Source organism: Tamandua tetradactyla, chromosome 10 (genome assembly GCF_023851605.1).
Source record: "Tamandua tetradactyla isolate mTamTet1 chromosome 10, mTamTet1.pri, whole genome shotgun sequence".
Lineage (NCBI taxonomy): Eukaryota > Metazoa > Chordata > Mammalia > Pilosa > Myrmecophagidae > Tamandua > Tamandua tetradactyla.
In genome coordinates, this window is record NC_135336.1 from 58,529,603 (window position 1) to 58,551,215 (window position 21,613).

At 35.0% G+C, this 21,613-nt stretch overlaps 2 protein-coding genes and 1 long non-coding RNA gene across 7 annotated transcripts in view; 1 reads left to right on the forward strand and 2 right to left on the reverse strand.

Annotated features, from left to right (window-relative positions):
- Positions 1-317: 317 nt before the first annotated feature.
- Positions 318-5,806, reverse strand: C10H3orf38 (chromosome 10 C3orf38 homolog). 2 transcript variants are annotated; one of them, XM_077118691.1, is made up of 3 exons: positions 5,279-5,806; positions 2,743-2,984; positions 318-1,236 (listed from the first exon to the last, which is right to left on the reverse strand). In XM_077118691.1, exons 1-3 carry the CDS (start codon positions 5,403-5,405, stop codon positions 565-567), a joined length of 1,041 nt encoding a protein of 346 aa, XP_076974806.1. In that variant the 5' UTR covers positions 5,406-5,806; the 3' UTR covers positions 318-564. The 2 variants fall into 2 exon arrangements, with proteins under 2 accessions (XP_076974806.1, XP_076974805.1); XM_077118690.1 differs by having other exon boundaries at positions 318-1,239; positions 5,279-5,805.
- LOC143648512 (uncharacterized) overlaps positions 5,345-21,613 on the forward strand; it is a 45,804-nt gene continuing 29,535 nt past the window's right edge. The window contains exons 1-2 of the long non-coding RNA XR_013158586.1: positions 5,345-5,864; positions 15,066-15,147. This is a non-coding gene — a long non-coding RNA (uncharacterized LOC143648512). The remainder of the gene's footprint in view (positions 5,865-15,065; positions 15,148-21,613) is intronic.
- ZNF654 (zinc finger protein 654) overlaps positions 11,462-21,613 on the reverse strand; it is a 96,480-nt gene continuing 86,328 nt past the window's right edge. For 3 of the 4 annotated variants that reach the window (XM_077118685.1, XM_077118689.1, XM_077118688.1), the window contains 2 exons: positions 20,377-20,518; positions 14,524-17,514 (listed from right to left, as the gene is read on the reverse strand). In XM_077118685.1, coding sequence (XP_076974800.1) covers positions 15,019-17,514; positions 20,377-20,518 — 2,638 coding nt within the window. In that variant the 3' untranslated portion in view covers positions 14,524-15,018. The other variant, XM_077118686.1, reaches the window with a different exon arrangement.

Below are 21,613 nucleotides of genomic sequence, written 5' to 3' on the forward strand. Positions count from 1 at the left end.
ACTACAGCACATAACTGAAAAAAAAGTTAAATTATTTAGAGAAAAGGTAAATTTTTTCCATCTGCTAAAATGATTGGATTTTTTGCATTAAGAATGTCATTCAAGTCTTCTAAAATGAGAACTTTGAGTTCACATTAAGCAACTCTACAATATTTAATCTTTTTTTAAACAATATCGTGAGATACATTTGTAAAACATCCAATTATCCAGATTGAGATAAAAGTAAATAAGAAACTCGAGAGGAACAAGAACACTATTATTTCCCATCTGCAAAGTACAGATATAATATCGCTAAGTAAAATAAAAACATTAGCTGGTTTCTAAGGCACACCATTAGCTATTACACCTAAAGTGGGATTTATTGTTGATGAATTGCATTAAACTTTCAGAACATTTGCCTCAAATTGGGTAGAAACAGGGAAGAAACACTTAAGAGGCAGTCTGCAGTCAAGACAGGTATTTTCAAACAAAATGTCTGTCTTCACACCTGAAATCACTTAGACATTACTGATGTAGAATTTGGAAGTTTCTGTATAGAAGATTTTTTAGGATGACGTATGGTGCTCAGTGCTTTAGAGGTAAACTCAGTTCTCTTTTGTTCAACAATGCCTCATTTCCACTACATAAACCTTGGTCTCCAGTTCCACTATCCAATGTCTGCTTTCCATTAAATCCTATTTCATTGGTACCACATAAACTGATTACATTACAAAAGGCCTCGAGATCACTTGGCTCAAATGTAATGGACGGTTTCTGTAATGCTCCAGGAGCAAGGGAACCCTCTCCAATAATTCTCAGGTTGATAAATTTGATTTTCCAGGTATTCTCCACAAAAGGGCAGCGGATGAGTCCAAAAATCTGCTCAAAAATTCCCAAACAAGTGTTCCCTCGGTGGACAGTCCCAGCAACTCCAACCATAACTAACCCATGGGGAGAAGAAGCACACTTCAATCCATGAGAATCTAGATTGGGGCTGAGAAAAAGAAATTCTTCTTTCACTAGTGACAGTAAACGAAGGCTCACAATTTCTGCTCCATGGTAGTCTATCACATTTTGTTCTGATGTATTGTAATAAAATCTAAGTTTGACATCATGCCAGAAGTGCTGTGGCCCCCATTCATCTTGAGGCGGTCCCAGAAAAGGATTCTGGGAATTAAGAAGTTCAAAGAACCAATGACAGAATTCTTCTCCTAATCGATGAAAATCAATTTTTTCAGCTTTTTTATCTTCTTTCTCCTGCTGATTAAAACAAAATATAAACAAAACCAAAGTTAGCTCTATTTTTATATCTAGCATATTTCATAACTAAGTTATTTAGGGAATTAAAACTGGGTGTTACCCCATTAAACTCATTATGCAGAGTAAAAACTTTTTTTCAGAAAAAGAAAAATAGTTTTAGAATTTCCCAGTGTAACAGATGAAAATTTCGTTAAGAAAGTAAGGTTTAACAAATTCTCTTAAAATATCAGCACTGACGGTCAAGAATGATTTATAGAACCATTTTCTCGATTGTGGCAATGATTTCACATATGCATATATCTGTCAAAACTCATCAAACTACACATTAAATGGGTGCTGTTTATTGCATATAAATTATACTTCAATAAAGCTGATAATAAATAAGCACTTCCACTGTCTCTAAATGATTCTCTAATGTTTTTGAAATAGATTATTTTTTATGACTGAGGTCAGCTTTATACTATTATTTCTTTCTTTTCAAAGGAAATGTTATTCCAAAATTATACTTGATAGGCTGGATCTTACTCATCCATAAAGTCCAAAGCACAATTCCTCACTGATTAACTGAGCATCTGCTAATGACTATACCAGGCATTGTGCTTGGTACTTCAAGTGCTATTTTCTGCTATTTTCATAAGCCTTTTGACAGAGATATTGTCACCATGCCCATTTTATAGATGAGGAAACCAAGCCTCAGAAGGGTCAAGTTACTTGCCTAGTCATATACTTAGTACATAGCAGATCCTAACTTGAAGCTACATCGATATGATTTCAAAGTCAACGCTATGCTCTTAAGTACATCAAGAATGAAAGTCCATTGAGGATCCTTTCCTACTGTGGAAGCAAAGCTCTCTTACTGTAAAAACCTCATTAATTGAAAGCCATGTGGTATGTAGTTTAAAAATCTGAAAATTACGGAATGGTGCATTCAATCAGCATTCAAGTATTCACTGAACATCTAAAATGTGCAGTGGAGACACAATGAAAAAAGAAAACAGCCAATGTCAACTACAGGAAATTACAATAGCATTTTTTCTAGTTAAAAGTCATAAGTAAAAATTGATAGCTTCTTTCATGGAATATTTACAGTTTTATACCAAAGAAATTATTAAAGATGAGAAAGTGTTCAAAATAGCATTCTTCTGAAGTGCAAAAAATTACAAAAAAATAGAGCCTAAATTAAAATTAAATTGATCCTGCAGATTATTTACACTTTCTAAAAATCCAACAGTCCTCATTTGACGAGAATGAGGAAAAACAAAAACATTTTACTTCCTCACATTCAACAGAATATTTTATATACATTATTAAATGTCAGAAGTATCTTGTATCTTAATACTTCACTACTGTTTCTTCTTTTAGAAGAATGCAAAAGAAAAGAAGTAAAGCTGTAATTATAAAACATCAGTAAAATACTATTTACCATGTTCCCTAGGACCTGGTATTATCTAATGAGTTTCACACAGAACAATGGTTCAGGATATAACTAAAAGATCTATTTACTTGTTGAAAGAGTTGAATATCTTCTGTCTTTGTAACTGACTCTGGTGATTCTTTCAATTTCAGTTTTGATTGCTTTTTCCAATAATCTTTTGCATACTGAATAAGATTGTGTTTTTCAGTAGCTGGAGGTATAATAACCCCTTGAGCTGCCAAGTACTTAAATATGACTTCTCGGTGGACTTTTTTACGCTTCAAAAGTTCTTCAACACTTTGACTGTAAACTAATATTGCATGAATGGCATCTAGAAGAAAATAGTGAAGATTAATAGAAAATCATGAGTCACTCATAAATACCTTAAAGGTCAGCAGAAACCTTGTCAAAGCTCAGCAGAAACGCTATCAAATAACATTTCTAAACTTCTATAACAGTACTTCTGCTTTTCCATGAGACAGTTATTTTAAAACACCAAGAGGTGGGCTGTCAAATTTTTTACAATTTCTTCATGCTTTAAATTTCCCTACCCGAAATTCCCTCTTCCTTTTACTTCTCCAAAGAAAATGAAATCTTAGAATTTTCTTTTAAAGAACCGTGTTTTAAGAAAAAATCTGAGCCAGAAAAATGATTCTTTCCTAATAAGGACAACAGGACCAAATTCACATAAACACCAAAAACTAAGTAAGATTACAATATTTTAGGTGTACAAGAAATTTCCTACAGATACTGAAAGTTGAGGATAAGTGAGGTGTCAACAATCACACTTCTATGATGTGGCAGAACCAGACTAGTATTCTCCTTTTTTTTTTTTTAAATGCTATATTAAACATAGACCAAAGAACATTTTTTAACACAAGTGAGGCATACAAAATGGCAATATACTCACCACCTGGCTTAAGACATAGGACATTACTAGTATTTTTGAGGTTTCCATTTCACCCCTTCCTCATGCTATTACACTTCTCACTCACTTTGCAGGTAGCTACTATTCTACGTGTTTCTCATTCCCTTATTTTTCTTCACTATTACACCATATAAATATCTAGTGCTAAACAATATATTTAGTTTACTATCTTTTGAATATTTTATAAATTGAATTCTTCAAGATCTAGTATGTTGCAATCAGCTTTTCACTTAATGCTATTTTTGAGATTTTTCTATGTGGATATATATAGCCCTGGTTACTTCATTTACACTGCTGCACAATAGCATCACATGAACATAGCACAATGTATTTATTCTTCTTTAACAAATCTTTTTCCTGTGTGTCCTATTAAAACACTTCCTTTGTAAGCTCTCAATCAAGACTTCCAGCGAATGGAGAGGAAAGAAGCATGAACATCACCTGAGAGCTTGTAAGAAATGCAGAATCTCCGGGTCCACCCCAAAACTACCAAATCAGAATCTGCAATTTATTAGGATCTTTAAAGGATTCATAGGCACAACTACAGTTAGCCTAGGAGTAAAGTAAGCAAATCTTCAACATTTGAAGAGAATGTCTAAATTGTTTTCCAAAGTGGTAGTTTTAATTGACATACTGCCTGCCAGCAGTTATCAAAGAGTTATTTCACCTGATCACCAACACATGAATTTTATACTTTTAATATTTTGTCAATCTGGTACATGGGAAAAGACACCCTGTGTGCTTTGGTTTCCTATTCCTGCTTTCTAAAAAGACTGAGCAGTTTTTTTGGCTATATTTTTCTTCTCTAAGAATGTCTCTTCAAATCATTTAAACATCTTTGCACAGGGAAGTTTGGTTTTTCTTTATTTACTTTTAGGTTCACTATAAAAGTATCTAGCATTTTTCTCTGTTACAATTTTAAATTCACTCACCATGATTGTGATTAGCATGTAAAAATACATAAATGCTGAAGAACCACTTCTAAAACTATTTACAGTCTAAATTGATAGCAATTTCTTTTAAATGCTCAACATTCAAGTTAAAAGTAGGAAAAAGTTTTGAAAGGCAGAATCTTTTGAAGGTACTTAAGTCATATACTAATACTGGAATTACTAAATTTTAAAGTAAAATTTAGCAATTTAAAAATAAAACTAGCCATGTGATACACAAAATGAAACATTTAAGCTTTTCTTCTACATTTTTATGACTTAACTCTTGGACTCTACCGGAATGCCTACTTAGTTCTATAGTAATGTATTTCTAGGGCATAAAATACTCTAAAAAAAATTTGGAACAAAAGGAGACATGGAATCAAACTGCTTGTTATTTTATTACAGAGCCTGTTTTACCAAGGAGTCTCCTGTATATCTCCTGAAGGAAAGGAAGTCTGAGCAACATCTGACACTTTTAAGCCAATCCAAAGGTGAACAGGGGAAAAACCCCTGAGTTTTCTGTAAATTTTCAAAAATGAATTAGCTAGAATCCTTAAAACAAGTGTTCGTCCATAACATTCAATAAATAAAACTTGGAAGCACCGTCGTCAGTACCACCTCCCAAAGACCCTGCACCGCGGCCCGCCCGAGTTGGCGTTGCATTGGCAGAACCCAAAATTTCCGAAGATTTCACCGGAATACAGTCGGGGTAAGAATGAGGCCTGGGGACTGGCGGCCGCCACCGACAGAAAGGTCCGACCCTACCTTGGCGGTCCTCAGGCTGCACCAGGCGGTTGGTGATAGTGTCGCATAGGGCCATGATCTCGTCGTTGTCCAGGAGGCCGAGCATATTGCGACAGCCCTCCATCTCTGGCTGGCTGAGCCCCGGCATCTCGACCTCAAAATAAGGGGAAGAGGAGGACGCCAATAACGTCGCCCCTCCAGCCCAGGAGGCCGGCGCCTAGGCAACACTCGCCGGAAGTGCCTTCTTTGGTGTTCGCTGCCGAAGGGCCTCCGGTATTCCAGACCCCTGGGCGGAAGTGATCGACAAAGAGGTCAGTAAGGGAACGCGGTACTCCGACTTGTCGTTCCGGGGTGGCCCGACAGACTTGACTGAGCGGATCCCACTAATCTCCTTTTTGGGGAAGCGCCGTGTTCATATCGAGAACATCTGCCTTTCGCAGGGACGCTGGCTTCAGAAAGAGGATGACTAAAGTCTTCAGGAGCTTCTCCTCTAAAATAGGGCCTTGGAAGGCTGCGCAGGTACCTGGAAAGAGAACGGCGATACAGACGCACGGCGAGCTCCCGTCATGCCCTGGGGCCGGCCAATGGAGGCAGCTCTCACCCGCCGGTGAGTCCAGCCCCCGGGAGTGCTTGAATATCCTCTGCGGCTACTTTTGAAGGGCGTGAGGCGTGGGGGTGGTAGTTTGATATTCTTAAATTACGTAGTGTTTAGTTTTTTTAAAAATATGTAATTAGTCTGCTTAATATTATACTATAAAAGTTTTTGTGTTTTTGTAAAGATAGTCATCTATCCTTGCCCACGCCTACCCAGCTGAAATTCCTCCCAGACACGCCGGCGTTGCGTTTTTCAGCATTTTCGCGGGTTTTGGCCTTCGGAGAGCCGGTATCGTGCGCAACTTAAGGTTAGGGGCTCGGGAAGCCAGGTTGCCGGGGTTTTCTCCTTCTTTTATTTATTATTACCACAGGTAAATGCTTACCTTTTAGTCCTTCAGTTTCCTATCTCGAAATGGATCTAACCTCATAAGGCTGTTGTGGGTCAGGGGTGGGGATGGGGGGTGGTGAAGGAACCGTGTTGCCTAGAAAGAGCTCAGTAATGTTATTATTGCTGTTAGTATGACAGCCCACATTCATGTGGGGGAAACAGTTATGCTCCGCTGGACCAAGCCCAGCTGAGGATTCAGACTTAGAAACATTGTCACTTGCCTTTATCTCCTTCATTTTAGTCATATTTTAGATTTAACATTTAATTAGGGTATTGATATTTAGTAGGTGAAATGTACATAACTACATATCCAGGTGAGCAAATTTAACATTTTGTATTTAACCAGCTAAATGCCAATCATAAAATATACTATAAATAAAGTCTTTTAGAAACACATCCAAAACATGGATAACCTAATTTGCCAGTGGATGTTATCTGAGGTGCCACTTACTCAACAGATACTATTTCACATTTTTCAGTAAGTATTCATGAGTGCCAACTGTGCTAGATATTGTACGTTCAAGCAAATGGCACAGACCCCTCCTTGAAGGAGTTTTTGTGTTCCAAGTAAATCAATGACAAGACAATGATAAGTGCTCATATATGCTGGTGTAGTACCACATGCAAGACATTCCCAACTTTGTCTTTCCTTCATTAATTCCCTTATTTTAAAAAGCTATATATTTTTATTAAACACCTACTACTTGCCAGGCACCGTTCTTTTTGCAGAGGATGGTCAAAAGACCCTGCGCTTTGGAGTGTGCATTCTACTGAGAGGAGACATGTGCTGGGAGATGCTCTGGAGAAAAATAAATCAGGAGTGGAATCCAGGAGATACTGCTGTCTTATACAGGTTCTCAGGAAAGGTTTCTCTTATAAGTGACGTTGAAGGAATGATATGAAGAAAGTTGTGAGAGAGTGAATCACTGAGGAAGAGTATTAAGGAAGAAGCAACAAAGTTGCAGTCCTGAGGAAAGAGGGATTGTGCTTGGCATGGAGGTAACAGACCAGCTAGCTAGAACAGCTTGAGCAAGAAGGGGGCAGTGAGCAATGAAGTTAGATTTGCAATCAAGACTGATCTGGAGCATGGTTTCTCAACCACAGCACTATGTCATTTTGAGCTAGATAATTCTTTGTTAAGGGGGCTGCTCCATGCATGTAGAATGTTCAAGAGCAGGCCTGGCTACCCACTAGATATTAGTAGCCCCTCCTCCCCCTAGTGGTAGCAATCAAACATGTCTCTGGACAAAGCCAAATTTCCCTGTAAGTGGGGAGGGAGGGGATTACCCCCATTGAGAACCACTGATTTAAATTGTGGGGTTTTTTTTTTTTTTTTTGTATCCTGTATGGTGGGAGTCACATTTCATTCTTTTTCCATATGACTATCTGGTTACTGCAGCACCTTTTGTTGAATTTTTTTTTTTTTTTTGCGGGGGTGGGGGGTTGGGGGGGAGAGGGAGTACATGGGCTACCCTTGCACCCCATAACCACTGATTTAAAGCATACATGCCCAAAAGTGCTAAGATGATAAAAATTTCTATATGTCAGATACGGCAACCATTAACTACATGTTACTGAGCACTAGTAGCTAGTGCTACTGAGGATCTGAATTTTTAATTTTACTTAAATTTTAAACACATTTAAATAGTTACACGTGGCTAGTGGTTTTTGTATTGTACAGGGCAGATCTAAACCCTTCTAGACCATTGCAAAGACTTTTGGCTTTTATCTTTTACCTCTTGGACTTACTCTCTCAGTCCTTGACTCTAGTCTAATCACATTGGTTCCCTTGCTTTTGTTCCTTGAACTTATCAAAGCCATTGCTCTTGATGTTCTGCCTGGCATATTTTCCCCTCAGGTATCTGAATAACTCTTTCCCTGACTTCATTCATGTCTCTGCTCGTCACCTTGTCATCTTATTTAAAATCACCAACAACAACCATGCCTGCCTATAAATGCCCTACACGTTTTACTTTTTCTCCATAGTGCTGATACTGTATATGTTGTTTGCCATCCCTCAATAGAATGTGAGCTCTGTGAAGGATTTGCTCTGCTTCTTTTTTATTGCCTGTTACTGAGCCTAGCACTTAGTGGGTAAACAATGATGAAAACTTTTCATGCAGTTTAGGATTTCACAGCTTTATTAAGCATGATTTGAGCAGCATCCCCTTCCAAAAGTAGAAGGAAGCTCCCTCAGAGGGTGGAAAGAAGTTCACGCGGGGCGAATGCAGAAGCCAGTGAAGAGATGTTCTGATTGGCTGACGTTAAGTTTCCATTTTACTTAGGGGTGTTCTTACAAAGTTGGGGAGCAGGTGATTGCTTAGGAATGAGGAAGGTAGCTGGTGATAGCTGATCGTCTGTATTTAAGTTTTGTTTTGTTTTCTAGTCAAGCCAGGCAAAAAGTAGGTTAGGCTTTTGGTTTGCTGGTGTGGAACTTAACATAGTGCCTCCATATTGGGCCTACTAGGTTTTGTGATAAATATTTGTTGAATAAATGAGTTGTAAAGCATGGGAGTATTTTTAAGATGACTTGTTTTAAACAGGATCACTTTAGCTGTTGGTTTGAAGGACATACTAAAGGATGGTAGTGGTGATGGGGGTGGGGGGCAAGAGTGGAAGCAGGGAGTCCAAGTAAATTACTGCAGTAATCCAAGTGAAAGATGTTGGCTTGATCTATGTTAACAGTTGAGAACATGATAAAGGGTCAGGAATAACTACAAATTTTTGGTTTGGGCAACTCAGGAGTATGGAGGTGCCATTTACTGAGAGGAGGAAGACTGGGAGAAGTAGGTTACAGGAGGGATATCAGGAGTTTAAAGCGTTGTGGAGAAAGTGTGATGCCCAAGGATTAAATCAAAGAGGGAGCATAGGGGAGGGAACAGAGTGAAGAATTACAAAGTAAAGGGAGCAGTCATGAAAACGGCATGGTATAAGACAGCATTGTATAAAACAGCACTGATGAGAACAACTGGGGTTTTAACTATGGCTAGAGTCAAAGACAGGATTGGAGCCACAACATGATGATAAATGTAGCAGCACTGTAATAGGAGGGCTCAGCACCACACCCTTCCAAGAACCTTCCAAGAACAGCTATTCCTCTTTAAGAGATAGGAAACCTAAACTCAGTCGGGTGTACCTAGTTGCTTAGGCTGCCAAACTGGGATTTTAATACAACTAATTGCCCCCCTCCCCCACTTTTTCCATTAAATCATGTTCTGATAGTTTCACTTATTGAATACTTTGTGAGCAAAATAGGGGAAAGTTCCCTAATGAGTGCCTAGGGTATTAGATCCTCTAAAATATTAATTTGCCCAAAAATAGTTATTTTAATACCTATTTAATAGGGGACTAAGCATTATGAAAGTTGCTACAATGAACAATGCATATATTTGGTCCCTTTCCTAAAGGGAATGCCCTTTAAACATCCTAGAAACTAAGAGTTTGAAGAGGCTCTCAATTTAAGGGTGAAGAGTTTTAGGAAAATCTTGTTGCTTTAGATCAGTGGTTATCAGAATCAACTGGAGGACTTGTTAGACAGCTCGGTCTCAGCCCACAGAGATTATTACTCAGAAAGTCTTGATTAGGGCCCAAATTTAGCATATTAAGTTCCCAGGTTAATACTGATTCTGCTGATCCATGGACCACAGTGTAAGAAATACTGCTAGTAGTGATTACCACTAGTGGATAATGAAACATCAACCAGAGATGTCTGTAGACTTCATCCTTTATTTCTGCGATCACTGCTCCTCAGAAAATCTGACCCTATTTGGATAATAGATGCTACATATGTATTGCATGGCTGAATGGAAACATGGTTTTAGCAGACATTTGATTTTTCTTAACGATTCAACCTCTTATTTATTAACTGAGTGACTTGTTATTTAATCTTTTTGAGCTTTGACCTCTAAAAAGTGCTATTCATATGTACCTTTGAGTTCTTAAAAAATGAGAGAGCACATAGAAAGTAGCTGGTATCCAGTAGTTTAGAAAAACAGAAATCATTTCTTCCCCACTGTGCTGCACTCATAAATATGGCGTGAACCTTTCTCCCATTTTTTAATTTTTGTTCCATGTACTATCAGACTGCCTCTATTTCAAATCTTGAAACTATTGTCCCTGTTGTCAGTTAATTCTTGAAGTCAATATGAATCTTATGCCATAAAAAGCAACTTAATTTGGTTATCTTGGAAGCATGCTTAATAATACTTGATTCCTTCCCAGAATTCCTCAGTTTCAGAAAAGGAAAATTTTAAATTTAGAGAACTCTAATAACTCTAAATACTTTAATACATTTATTGGTATGAATAAATTTAATAGCCTAAAATTGTAAGACCACACACCATAGGCTGAAAACTCTAGATCTCAGCTTTTTAATGCTTCAGTAACTTTCTCAGTGTTTATCAAAGCACCCAAAGAATGTCTATTCATTAATTTGCAGTGGTATTAGCATAAAAAGAGGTTCTGTTATCTACTGCAGCCCCCATATTTTTTTTCCATTTGCAGATTGTAGCAAATAGGGTAGGGGGTTTCCTTTATTAGTGAAACAGAAAAGTAGAAGCTCTCTGCCCAAGGACATCTTTGGCTAGGTTCTTAATTGACTTAGATATTTTCCCCATGGAAATGCTTTTATAGGAATTAATTTTCATAGTCATGTACATTCTAAATTTCAGTGTGTCTTCACAGCCTTTCTTTTTTCTTTCAATTCCTTGGGAGGCTCTTTACCTTTAAATCATGTTCTGATAGTTTCACTTATTGAATATTTTGTGAGCAAAATAGGGGAAAGTTCCCTAATGAATGCCTAGGGTATTAGATCCTCTAAAATATTCATTTGCCCCAAAGTAGTTATTTTAATACCTATTTAATAGGGGACTAAGCATTATGAAAGGTTGCTAGGAATTACCAACCAGAGAAATTCATCTGCTGTATAGTTCTTGGAGAATTTTGACATGTGTTCTGATCCACCTACTGTTTGCAGAAAGTCCTATTATCACAGATAACCACTTACCGGAAATGACGTTTGTAACCAGAATTTGATTATCTAGTATTTCTGTGTATGGACATTAAATAATGTTGAAAAATATCCATTTTGTATCTTTATATAAACTTTTAGTTTTCTTATTTTTTCTGTTCTTTGAAAAAGTCAATCGAAGATGAACTAAAATACACAATTCTCTTATAATAAGACATGACAGAAACTTCTTATCTAATATATACCTTAAGTAAGTCTAATTCCTTTTGAAAGCACTCTGCTACATAAAACTGAACACTTTATTACCAACAAGGACAATGTTTTATTGAACAAATCTATGTACAGTACAAAAATTTCTTGAAATGAAACACTATTGTTGATTTATTGCAGTTCAATGGCTCAGTTTTAATTTGTACTCTTATAAAATGCAAAGTAAAATAATTTAACTTTCAACAAGGAAGCACAAATTTTCTTTCTTGCTGAATCTGTAATATCTTTCACATATTAACAATTCCAAAATGCATATGCAGCATTTAGTCATTCTGAAAAGGTGGTTTACAGTACCAAATAAATTAAAAAATAAACACTGTCATCCCTTTAGGTTTTTCATCCATACAACAGCATTAAACTAAAATGAAAGGAGTACGCTGAACCTTTGATGTGATTTGGAAAAAAGCCCACAAGTTTAATATTATAAAGTATCTATTCAAATTATATAATTGTTGGATTTTAAAAAAATGAATATGGCTAAAGCCCAAAGTACCAGTGTCCTTGCCCACAGAGATGCTGCTTTACTACTTCCATAATGTCTGAGCAGCAGAAATTCAGATTTATTTCTTGACCTTACTGAAACATAGCAGAAAGATAATATTTAATTTTTGAAGGGAATTTTTATTTAAAAGCAGGTGTGAAACTTGTTCCATGTAAGATAAGCACATCCTTAAAATAGGAAGAGTATAAAAGAAGCAAAGAATAAGAGAATCAGAGCAATGAGAAGAAACCTTCCTTTTCTTCTGAAACCCAAATTAGAACTGCTGGAAGTTTTATGTACCCTATAAAAGCAAAATGATTTAGTTTGTGTTTGCTGAGACATATGATAGTAAAATGTACACATTTTTCCAAGAGATTATTTGAGAAATATATTAAAGAGGTTGAAACTGTGGTTAAATAAAATTTTATAAGACATTCTTTAGTTATGTATAAACCAATCTGATCTTTCAGAAACAGTTTTCTTCTCAACATAAAAGCAGAAATAAAACCTCAAATTAACCTTAGAAGACAAATTTAAAAAAGTAGAATATGTTTAAAAGCATCTTAGAATGAACTGCAGAATTAATGAAACTGTAACAATTTGTGGGTAGATTTATATTAATGGTTACAAACTTATTTTAAAAAAAGCAGAAATTATATTTTGGAAAAAAAACTTCACTGTCCAAATAAGTCAGTTTCCAAACAGACTTTTTATTACATGGTATACCTTTAGGTTGAATTGAAACACAACTCAATTATTACATTTTTAGTATCAAGAAGTATGGAAAACAACTTGTTTTGTTGTTCTTTACCCTAAAGAAAGCATTAAAATATCTGATTGAGTTTTTGTTTACGTATCTATTATTTAAATACAAATTCCACAGCCTAATATAGGCTACATAACAAAACAAACCAAAATTTGATTGGAATGGACTTCTGACCATCATTGCATAGTAGTGGTGTCCCATGATAAATAAACTAATAAAACTGAGAAATTTTGTTATGGAATTCCTAATTTAATCAAGCCTGACTACTACCTTAGAAGAAGTATCTCACTTCCTTAGTAGCCTTATTCAAGCAGCCTTAATATCCTAAACCTTATTAATACTAGGGTCTGATGAGATTATTTGCTTTGAACAAAAAATTAATCAGTTGGAATAACTGGAATATTTAGTTGATATTACATTAGTAGCTCCATTTTAAAGATTTGCTTTTGTATTTTTGTTCTTTTCATTCCCATTTAAGATTAACAAAGTATTAGGTAAAAGGAGGCATTTAAGCTCCTCTTTCTTGGACAAGTCGAAAACATCTAATTTGAGAGGGCATTTTAAAACACTGTTTTAGCGATTTACTGACAGATTAATATCTTCCTTGGGAAAATTAGCAGTCACCCAGGGAAATAATGCATCAGTATATCACTTATTGTGTTCTTGCCGTGCAAATCTGTGTGTAAATACTTCCGTTTACATATAAAATTACTATTCATACTAAACTCATAATTATCAAACAAAAAAGCATAAGTAGTTATGGCTTATTTTGTAGTTAACTCTCCTAAATGAATAAAACCAATCAATTCTTGACCTGATTCTTAGCTGATATAAATTTTTTAAAGCCAGTTATCTTTATAGGACTGAGCTTAGATAACTCACAATAACATCAAAAGGACCTTACTATGAATCATCAAGCAATGCCCTAATACTATTCTATATACAAACAGAAATATCCCAGTGTGCTTATACCATTATTCACATTGAAGAATTTGCAATTCAGTGTTTTCCTTCAACTATAAAGCCTTTAATGGTCTTAGATTTCCCCTATCTCTCCCTAAAGTATTGATGGTACTTTATTTAACTGACACTTATGCCTTTTAAATATAATTAATTTGTATCACAAAAAGTGGAAGGTTCTATCAAGAGCTTATTAGCAAAACATTGTTTTGTTTTGAATTTTAGTTTTCAATGCTGACATACCATTCACTGAACTTTGTTTGACCTGTCTAATCACCTGGAAACAAATTATAATCTTTAATGGGTAACGTCTCAGTTTCTAAATTATACCACATAACAGCAATGGTTCCTTAAACCACACCTGACCAGAAGGGAGGTCATAAGCTGATTATGCGTGAGAAGAAAAATCCTATTTGTAGAATACTTTAAAAGTTGTTTATCATACTTTAAAAAAAAAGGTGGGGTGGGGGGAGTGTTAAATCTTCCCTTTCTGTAAGGCCATAGGTGGTTTTTCTTTCTGTCTAGTCATCTAAACATGTTTCTCACTAAGCGGAACTGAACATGCTGCTATTAATCATATATTTTTTTTAAATGTGGTTTTCTGGATAACTGGTACTTTGGGAATTTTGTAATAACCATTTAAGAATCGAAAATAGCACATCTCCTCTGTGAGTGCATTCTAGAAAATGTGCTTTGTCCTTATCTTTTGTAATCCGAGACCACTGTAAAATTAAGGCCATCAGGGAAATAAAAAACTGATGAAGTATTTTCTTGTAGTGCTTTTTTCACACTACTGCTTGATAGATCTTTCTGAAACATTTTTATCAGGCACCTGTAAAATAGAACATGTTTGTTAATTAAAATAAACATAGATGTTCAACTGGAATTCCAAGTCAGATGTCTATTTAATTTATACCCTTCCTCATTCAAAGGATATTGACATTAGTAGCCTGACAAGCTCATCTATTGCTGATTATTTTCTTTTTAAAATTATTTCCTGCTTCTTTTCTACTTATGTGTTTGTAACAGAGGCAAAACTTCATTTTCCATCATAATTATTCTAGACTGTTTACCACTTGAAGTGGGGAATTAGAAAATATAAAAATAAAAAACACTTAATACAGTAGAAAGAATATGATCAAGAAATATGAAAGACCGTGTTCAAGTTCTGGCTTTCATAAGCTCATAGGTCTGTGCTTATGCAAATAACTTAGTTTTTGTGCATTCTAGTTCCCTGATCTATAAAACAGAAATAGTAATATCCCCTCATAATCATCGTAAGGATTAAAAGAAAAATTAAGGATTTGTTATATAAACGTTAATTTTTTAACTCTCAAAGATCTATTAGAGTTAATTCTATGGCATTTTCTATTTCTACAGATATATCTACTGAAAAGGAAGAAAACTTACTTTCATCATCTGAATCAAATCCAAAGAGTGTCTGACATTTCTTTTGTGCAAGGTGAGCTTCAAGTGCTTCTGCATTACAGTAGGTGGTCAGACATTTGCCACATCTTAATCTTTTCACTGATTTTTTACAAACATTATCTTGTTCAGAACAGGCATCTACTCTGTCAGTCAGAAATTTTCTGCGTTTTGGCATTCTAAGGTACTGTTCATCAAGGTAGCTGGGAGGCAATGGTCTGACATATGGCTTTGTTAAAATTAAGCCATATGAAGTGTGTTCACTTGTCAGATTTGGTTTGGAAGGTGCCTGAGATACTGGCAGGGTATTGTGTTCTTGTGGTACAACAATCGGTAAAATGGAACCATTTTCTGTCCTGGTTCTATTTGTATCAATTTTCAAAGCAGGATCTGATGAAACTAAAGGTCTCTGCTCTAGTTCACTGTGTCCGTTGACTAACTGATCACTAATACTACAATTTTCAGAATTTGGCTCTGTGTCAGGCATCTTTTGGTCTATCAAGCTTATATCTGAAACAGCATCATCAGAATGTTCATTTCCATTCTGAACTAAATTGTCTGTTTTCTTTTCCATATTTTCTATACACATCTTTGGTTTTGTAGAATCCTTCCTTGATATGTTAGAAGAAACTGGCAGACTAATAATCTGTTTCTCATTACTAGATGAGTTTTTTTCCTGATGATTAGAGTTTGAGTCTGTAAGAACATCCCAAAGAATTGCTTTACTTGGTTCTGCAGATGATTCGGGTGTTTTACTTAAATAGTGCTGCGCTTCATGCTCATAGAGCAGAGGGAGATCTTCAAAAAGCTCATGACATTCTGGAAAATTACACTGAGCTTGAAATATCCTATGACTTTTTGTATGCTGAGCAAGCTGGAAAGGCAGTTTAAATGACTCACTGCAATTAAAATGCAAACAAAAGTAAACATTTGGGTAGCTGTGTCTATTGAGGTGATCTATAAAATGTTGAGAATCTTCAAATTGCCTTTGACAAAATTCACATTTCCCTTTGCTCCACTTCATTACTGTTTGTCGCACATTTAAATCAGTTGGATGTACAGTCCTTGCATGTTTATTTAGAAATCCAATTCTTTTAAATATCCTAACACACCCAAGAGCAGGACACTTAAAGTTTCCTTCTTGATCTGTTGCGTATATGTCTTTTGCATGACACACAGATCCATTGATTTTATGAAGAATTGATGTTTCTTGATTCAAGTCATAATCATCTTCCTCATAGTTACCTTCTTCCTCCTCCTCATCGTCACATTCAGGTAAAGGCTCTGGGACATTATTTAAAGGAGTATTAGTACTGCCATTTTCAATAATGTTTTCAACATATTCTGGTGTATTAGTACTGCCATTTTCAATAATGTTTTCAACATATTCTGGTGTATTAGTACTGCCATTTTCAATAATGTTTTCAACATATTCTGGTGCATTTATAGGAATTTCAATGAATTGAACCACATGCTCAGCAATGATTTCTTTGTTGCTATCACTGGAAGCAGTAAGAGTCTCAACTTCTAAATCCTTATTATCAGAATTTCCATTTTCAAATGAAATGGAAGAATCAGAACAATTTATTTCTTCCAAAACAGGAATTTCCTGATCTTCCTGTTGAGCAGCAGCAATTTGTTGTCTCTGTATTTTCTTAACATGATTCTTTAAATGTTTCTGCATAAGTCCTCTGTTTCTAAATTTCCTACCACATATTACACATGAAAAACTACCTTTTTTCTGATGAGCCTGAGCATGCCTTACAATGTGGCCACCTAGAAATTCTTTGTTACATAGCACACAACGATGTCTTGGGACATTGTGATCTACTTTAGAAGGATTTAGACCTGTGAGGTTTTTCTTTGTATTAACTTGACCTTTAGACTGCACTCCAGATAGATCATCGAGATCAAACTCTCGAATGCTCTGATAAGTAAGAGAGTGGAGCCCTTCATCTAAACCTTGCTGTTCCATCTTTTTAAGATTACCTATAGAATTTTCCAGTGTACTTTCATTTAAAAATCCAACTGCTGATTTATCTCTCAGTAATGCTATACAGTTTTTCTTAATCATTACAAAGTTCCAAAATTCTGGATCAAAAAACAATCCCTTTTTCAAAATTGGAAGTAATTCAAAACGAACACGATTTTGAACACTACTTGTGCCTTCATTATATTCTTCATCTGGACATTTGTAAAGCCGTTCAACAGTGTGATAAGCTTCTAAGGAACGCTCTAGAAAAAATATTGAGAGTGCACAAATCCTGAGGATCTCCAAATCATTTGGCAAAAAATGTGCAATCGTTTTATAAATTAGACATTTAGTTTTGGGATCATCATGAAGGTCTAGTTGCAGAGCACAACCGCATATTTCAACACAAATTTGCAAGCCTTCTTCTTCAACCTATAGAAAGAAAATTATTACTACTAAATACCTTTTTAAAAAATGAAATTATTATACTAACGGGTTTATCTTTTTAAAATACAATTCTGAAATAAAAAGCTAAATAAACACAGCATTTCAAATGTGCAGTTTTCCTCAGCAGATACAATTATTAACTCCTCTTGAATATATAAAAACCATCATACAGAATATTTCACAGACTTATGGTGTTTAAAGACGGCAGTTTTTATATAGGTATCAATCTCATTCTCTGGCAGAAGGGTTAAATTATATTAAGCACATCAATGTTTCAATGTAAAAAAAATAATTATTTTTTTTTTTTAAAGAAGTGCTTATGGAAACTCCTTCACAAAGATGCACTAAATAATTTTACTTATTTATCCAAGTAAGAGCTGGTTTGAGGGGGGGAGTGTAGCCCTCATGAAGAAGGGTAATTGCAATCTTTCCAGGTCTAACAAGGTATCAAAATAATGAGTATAGTGGAAGTTGGCTGAAAATTATTCAGGCTTTGAAACTTTTATTGTCAATTGCATCAGCTTTTATTTGGGGAATATATTGTACATCCTTCTTAGTTCAAACTATAATGTCTCAAGTGGTTTGGAATAATTGAATGCTTGTTGGATAGGGAGGAGATACAATAGTAATCTGTTTTTAAAATATATATATATATATGTATCATACTACTTGCATATATATTATAGATTAGAGAGGAACCCTATCTTTCCAGCCATCCGTCCTCTTAGTCCATTGTCTTGTACAGCCATTCTTAACTATTTACAGTTCCATAGGGAGACCTTAACTTATACACATCATACACTCACTTTATCTAGTTGGTAAGTTGCTATTGATCTCCTCCTATACATTCTTTGACAGTCAATTCTACTGTGAAAGTTTTTTTCCTCATTCATTTTAGTCCCCACCCTGGGGTAGTTAAACACTCCCTATTCTTTCCACTGAGAATAACTTATTCCTGTCTCTAAAAAGTACTTACATATTATTTTATAACTATCTGTATATGTAGCACTACCCCCACGCCCTCCTATGATTCCTAAGTGACAGGGACAGTGTCTCATTTTCTGTTAGCAAACAACTTGGAACATAGCAAAGCTTTGAATAAATATTTGCAGAATAAATACTATCACATCTAGTCCATTGACTTATTTTCCCCTATAAATCAATCATCTCCAGCCTGGAATCTTTTTAGTGTTATTTATTTATTTATTTGGCATGGGCAGGCTCCAGGAAATGAACCCAGGTCTCTGGCATAGCAGGCAAGAATTCTGCCACTGAGCCACTTTGCACTGCCCCAGCCTGGAATATTTTTAGTTCTCATTATCTATTTTTCATGCTTGTCTAAATTTTCTATATATAGCAAATTCAGAATCCACAGATTCAAAACGAAATTCATTCTCTGTCTTGCTCCAGAATTCTATTTCTTGACTCATGAAATTATATGTACCAGCTGCCAAAGTTTAAAATTCTTAGAATCATCATAAAAGGCAACAGCTACTTCCTTACCTGAAATCCTTTAAAGATCCCAGGATATTTATGAGCAGAAATTCCAGCTTTTAGAGTAGCACTGAAGTCCCTTAAAGATCTACTAACCCCACCTATCCTCCACTCCAGTCTCCAGTAGTCTCATCTCCCACCCACTTCCCCAGTATTTCTCTGCTACTCTAATGCCACTGGGAAGTTGTGAGAAACAAATAATAAAGTCAAGCAAAAGTTTTCTCTAAACTACAAATGTGTTATCCTCATCCATCATTCAAAACCTAACTTAAAGTGTCTTCCACTGTGAAGCCTTCTCAGATATGGCAACTATGTCTCCTGAACTCAGCACTATAACTAGGCCTTTTTCACAACACCGAATGATCTATTCCATTAGATAAAAACATTTTTAATAGACAATTATGCATCATTTTTAATATTTATCTTTGCATTAGCTGTCTTACAATGTTTCTTAATTTGACCAGACATGTGAACATAAGCCCTATGATTCAGCTGAACCTCACTTATGTGGAAAACTTTGTACAACAACATCATCAACTTTCAGTGCAACTGAGCATCATGTAAAAAAGGAAAAATACAGATACATCTGTAGGTGATTCGGATGCATATCAAATGTTGAGAATTACTATTTTATAGCATAGTTTTGTGTTTACTCCCTATTTTTTGGTAGGAGGGAGAAGTTAACTTTGACAATGTATTTAAATGACATTTCATTATTTAATAATGATGCTGTTAATGCAGTTAGCAAAATAAACAGGATATAGAAAAAACAAACCTTTAGGTACAATGCTGATATGATCACTACATGGTCATATATCTAATAGGGATGTACTGAATGTGATAAATGTATAAATACCTAATAAAAAATTAAATATATTGTTAAGTTACTCACATAAATATTCAGTTAAGTAGAGCTACCCAAAGTGTTAGGTGGCTTTGTCTTCCTTGTCTTTGTATTCAAGGTTCCATTAATATTTGGGGGGGAAAGTTAAAAAGGTTTTATATAGTATATATTTTTATGTCTATGTAAGATGCATATATACAATTAAACTCACTTGAAAGGGGCCCAAGAAAAACTTAATTCAAGACTTTTAAAAAACAGCTACTGGGATTTTATAAATTATTTCAAATAAATACTTGAAAAACTTGTGCTTAAGTTTCAAAAAGCAAGACATTTAAAAAATCATGCCTCAGAAGTCATTGTTGCTTAGATATATATACATCCTTTGAAGTATACCGAAAGTTTACATGGGGGGTAGGGGAGAGGATGAAAAATATGAAGAATTTGGCCTTAAAATCCTTCTTCTCATCAATTTTATAATAAAATAAATTGGATAAATATATCCTATTTACCTCATCTTTAATGATTTTCATGAAAGGAAATATGACTCTCACATTAGTTGCTGTTCTTAAAAGTTGGTAGCATTGATCTACAAAAACTTGTTTTGAAGGATTAGACTTAAGCTGTAGTTTACTCCATATGAAAATCAACTCCCTGTAAATGAGAAAAAAAGAGAAATATCAAAAATACAGTTTATTCAAATAGACATTAGTTCCCTTTCTCTGGTTCTACAGTGCCCTGACTGGGACTTATATAAAGAGGATGTAAGTGGGTATTATATAAACCTTCAAGTTACTTCTGCTATCCAGCACAAGACTAACAGAAGTTAGGAGAAAAAGAGAGCAGAAGCTGTAATTTTGCAGAAGTAACAAATGAATTCCAATCACATGCTGATGTACTACATATCTCTACCTAGTATTTGATCAAAATGGAAATTTTAATCTCAATGTACCAATATTGATTTTATTTAAAAGCAAAACAAAACGAACTCTGGCTTTAATTAATTCTCACTTGCAAATTTAGAAACTATGTTGTAGAGTTTCTACAAAAGATGACATGGTTTGTATTTTTCATTTTCAGTATTAAGATACCACAAGTAGTAAAGATTAAAGAGTGTAGTTCTACAAAAATCTCTAGAATCTGAAATTTTATGTTTAAGATAATCTGTTCTACCACTAAGCTGTAATACCTGTAAACAAACTATGGACCATTTAAAGTATTTCATAGGTTCTTCATTTCTGGATGAGGTTATATTATATGAACAAATCTAGGACAATGGGTTTTGAGGCAAAGACAAATCATAAGATATAAGTGATCTATCTGGACATTGCATTTTAGCAAATTAGAATTCTTTAAAACGTCAAAAAAGTTAAGCAAAGCATTATACTCTAAATTTATTAACTGATGAAAATGATTTTTTTTTTAAAAAAAAAGAGTGATTTACTAAGTATGTACTCTGAGCCTAGCACATACAGGTATTAAAGGTAAGAAGAGCTTGATTACCAACATGACGGCACACATTTTGTCTACTTAGAAGGCAATATAGAAAGCACAAGACAGAAAATAACTACAAGTAACATATAAGAAGTAAAACGCAAACTCCACCTCCATTTCATTCTAGCTGTGTTTGTTCCTTAAATTTCACCTAAACCCCACCTTAACCCACTTAAAACTAATCATATTCTTGCAAAAATGAATTCCCTGTTTTTTCAATTAATAACTAACATTCCTCTAACTTGTTTGGTTCTA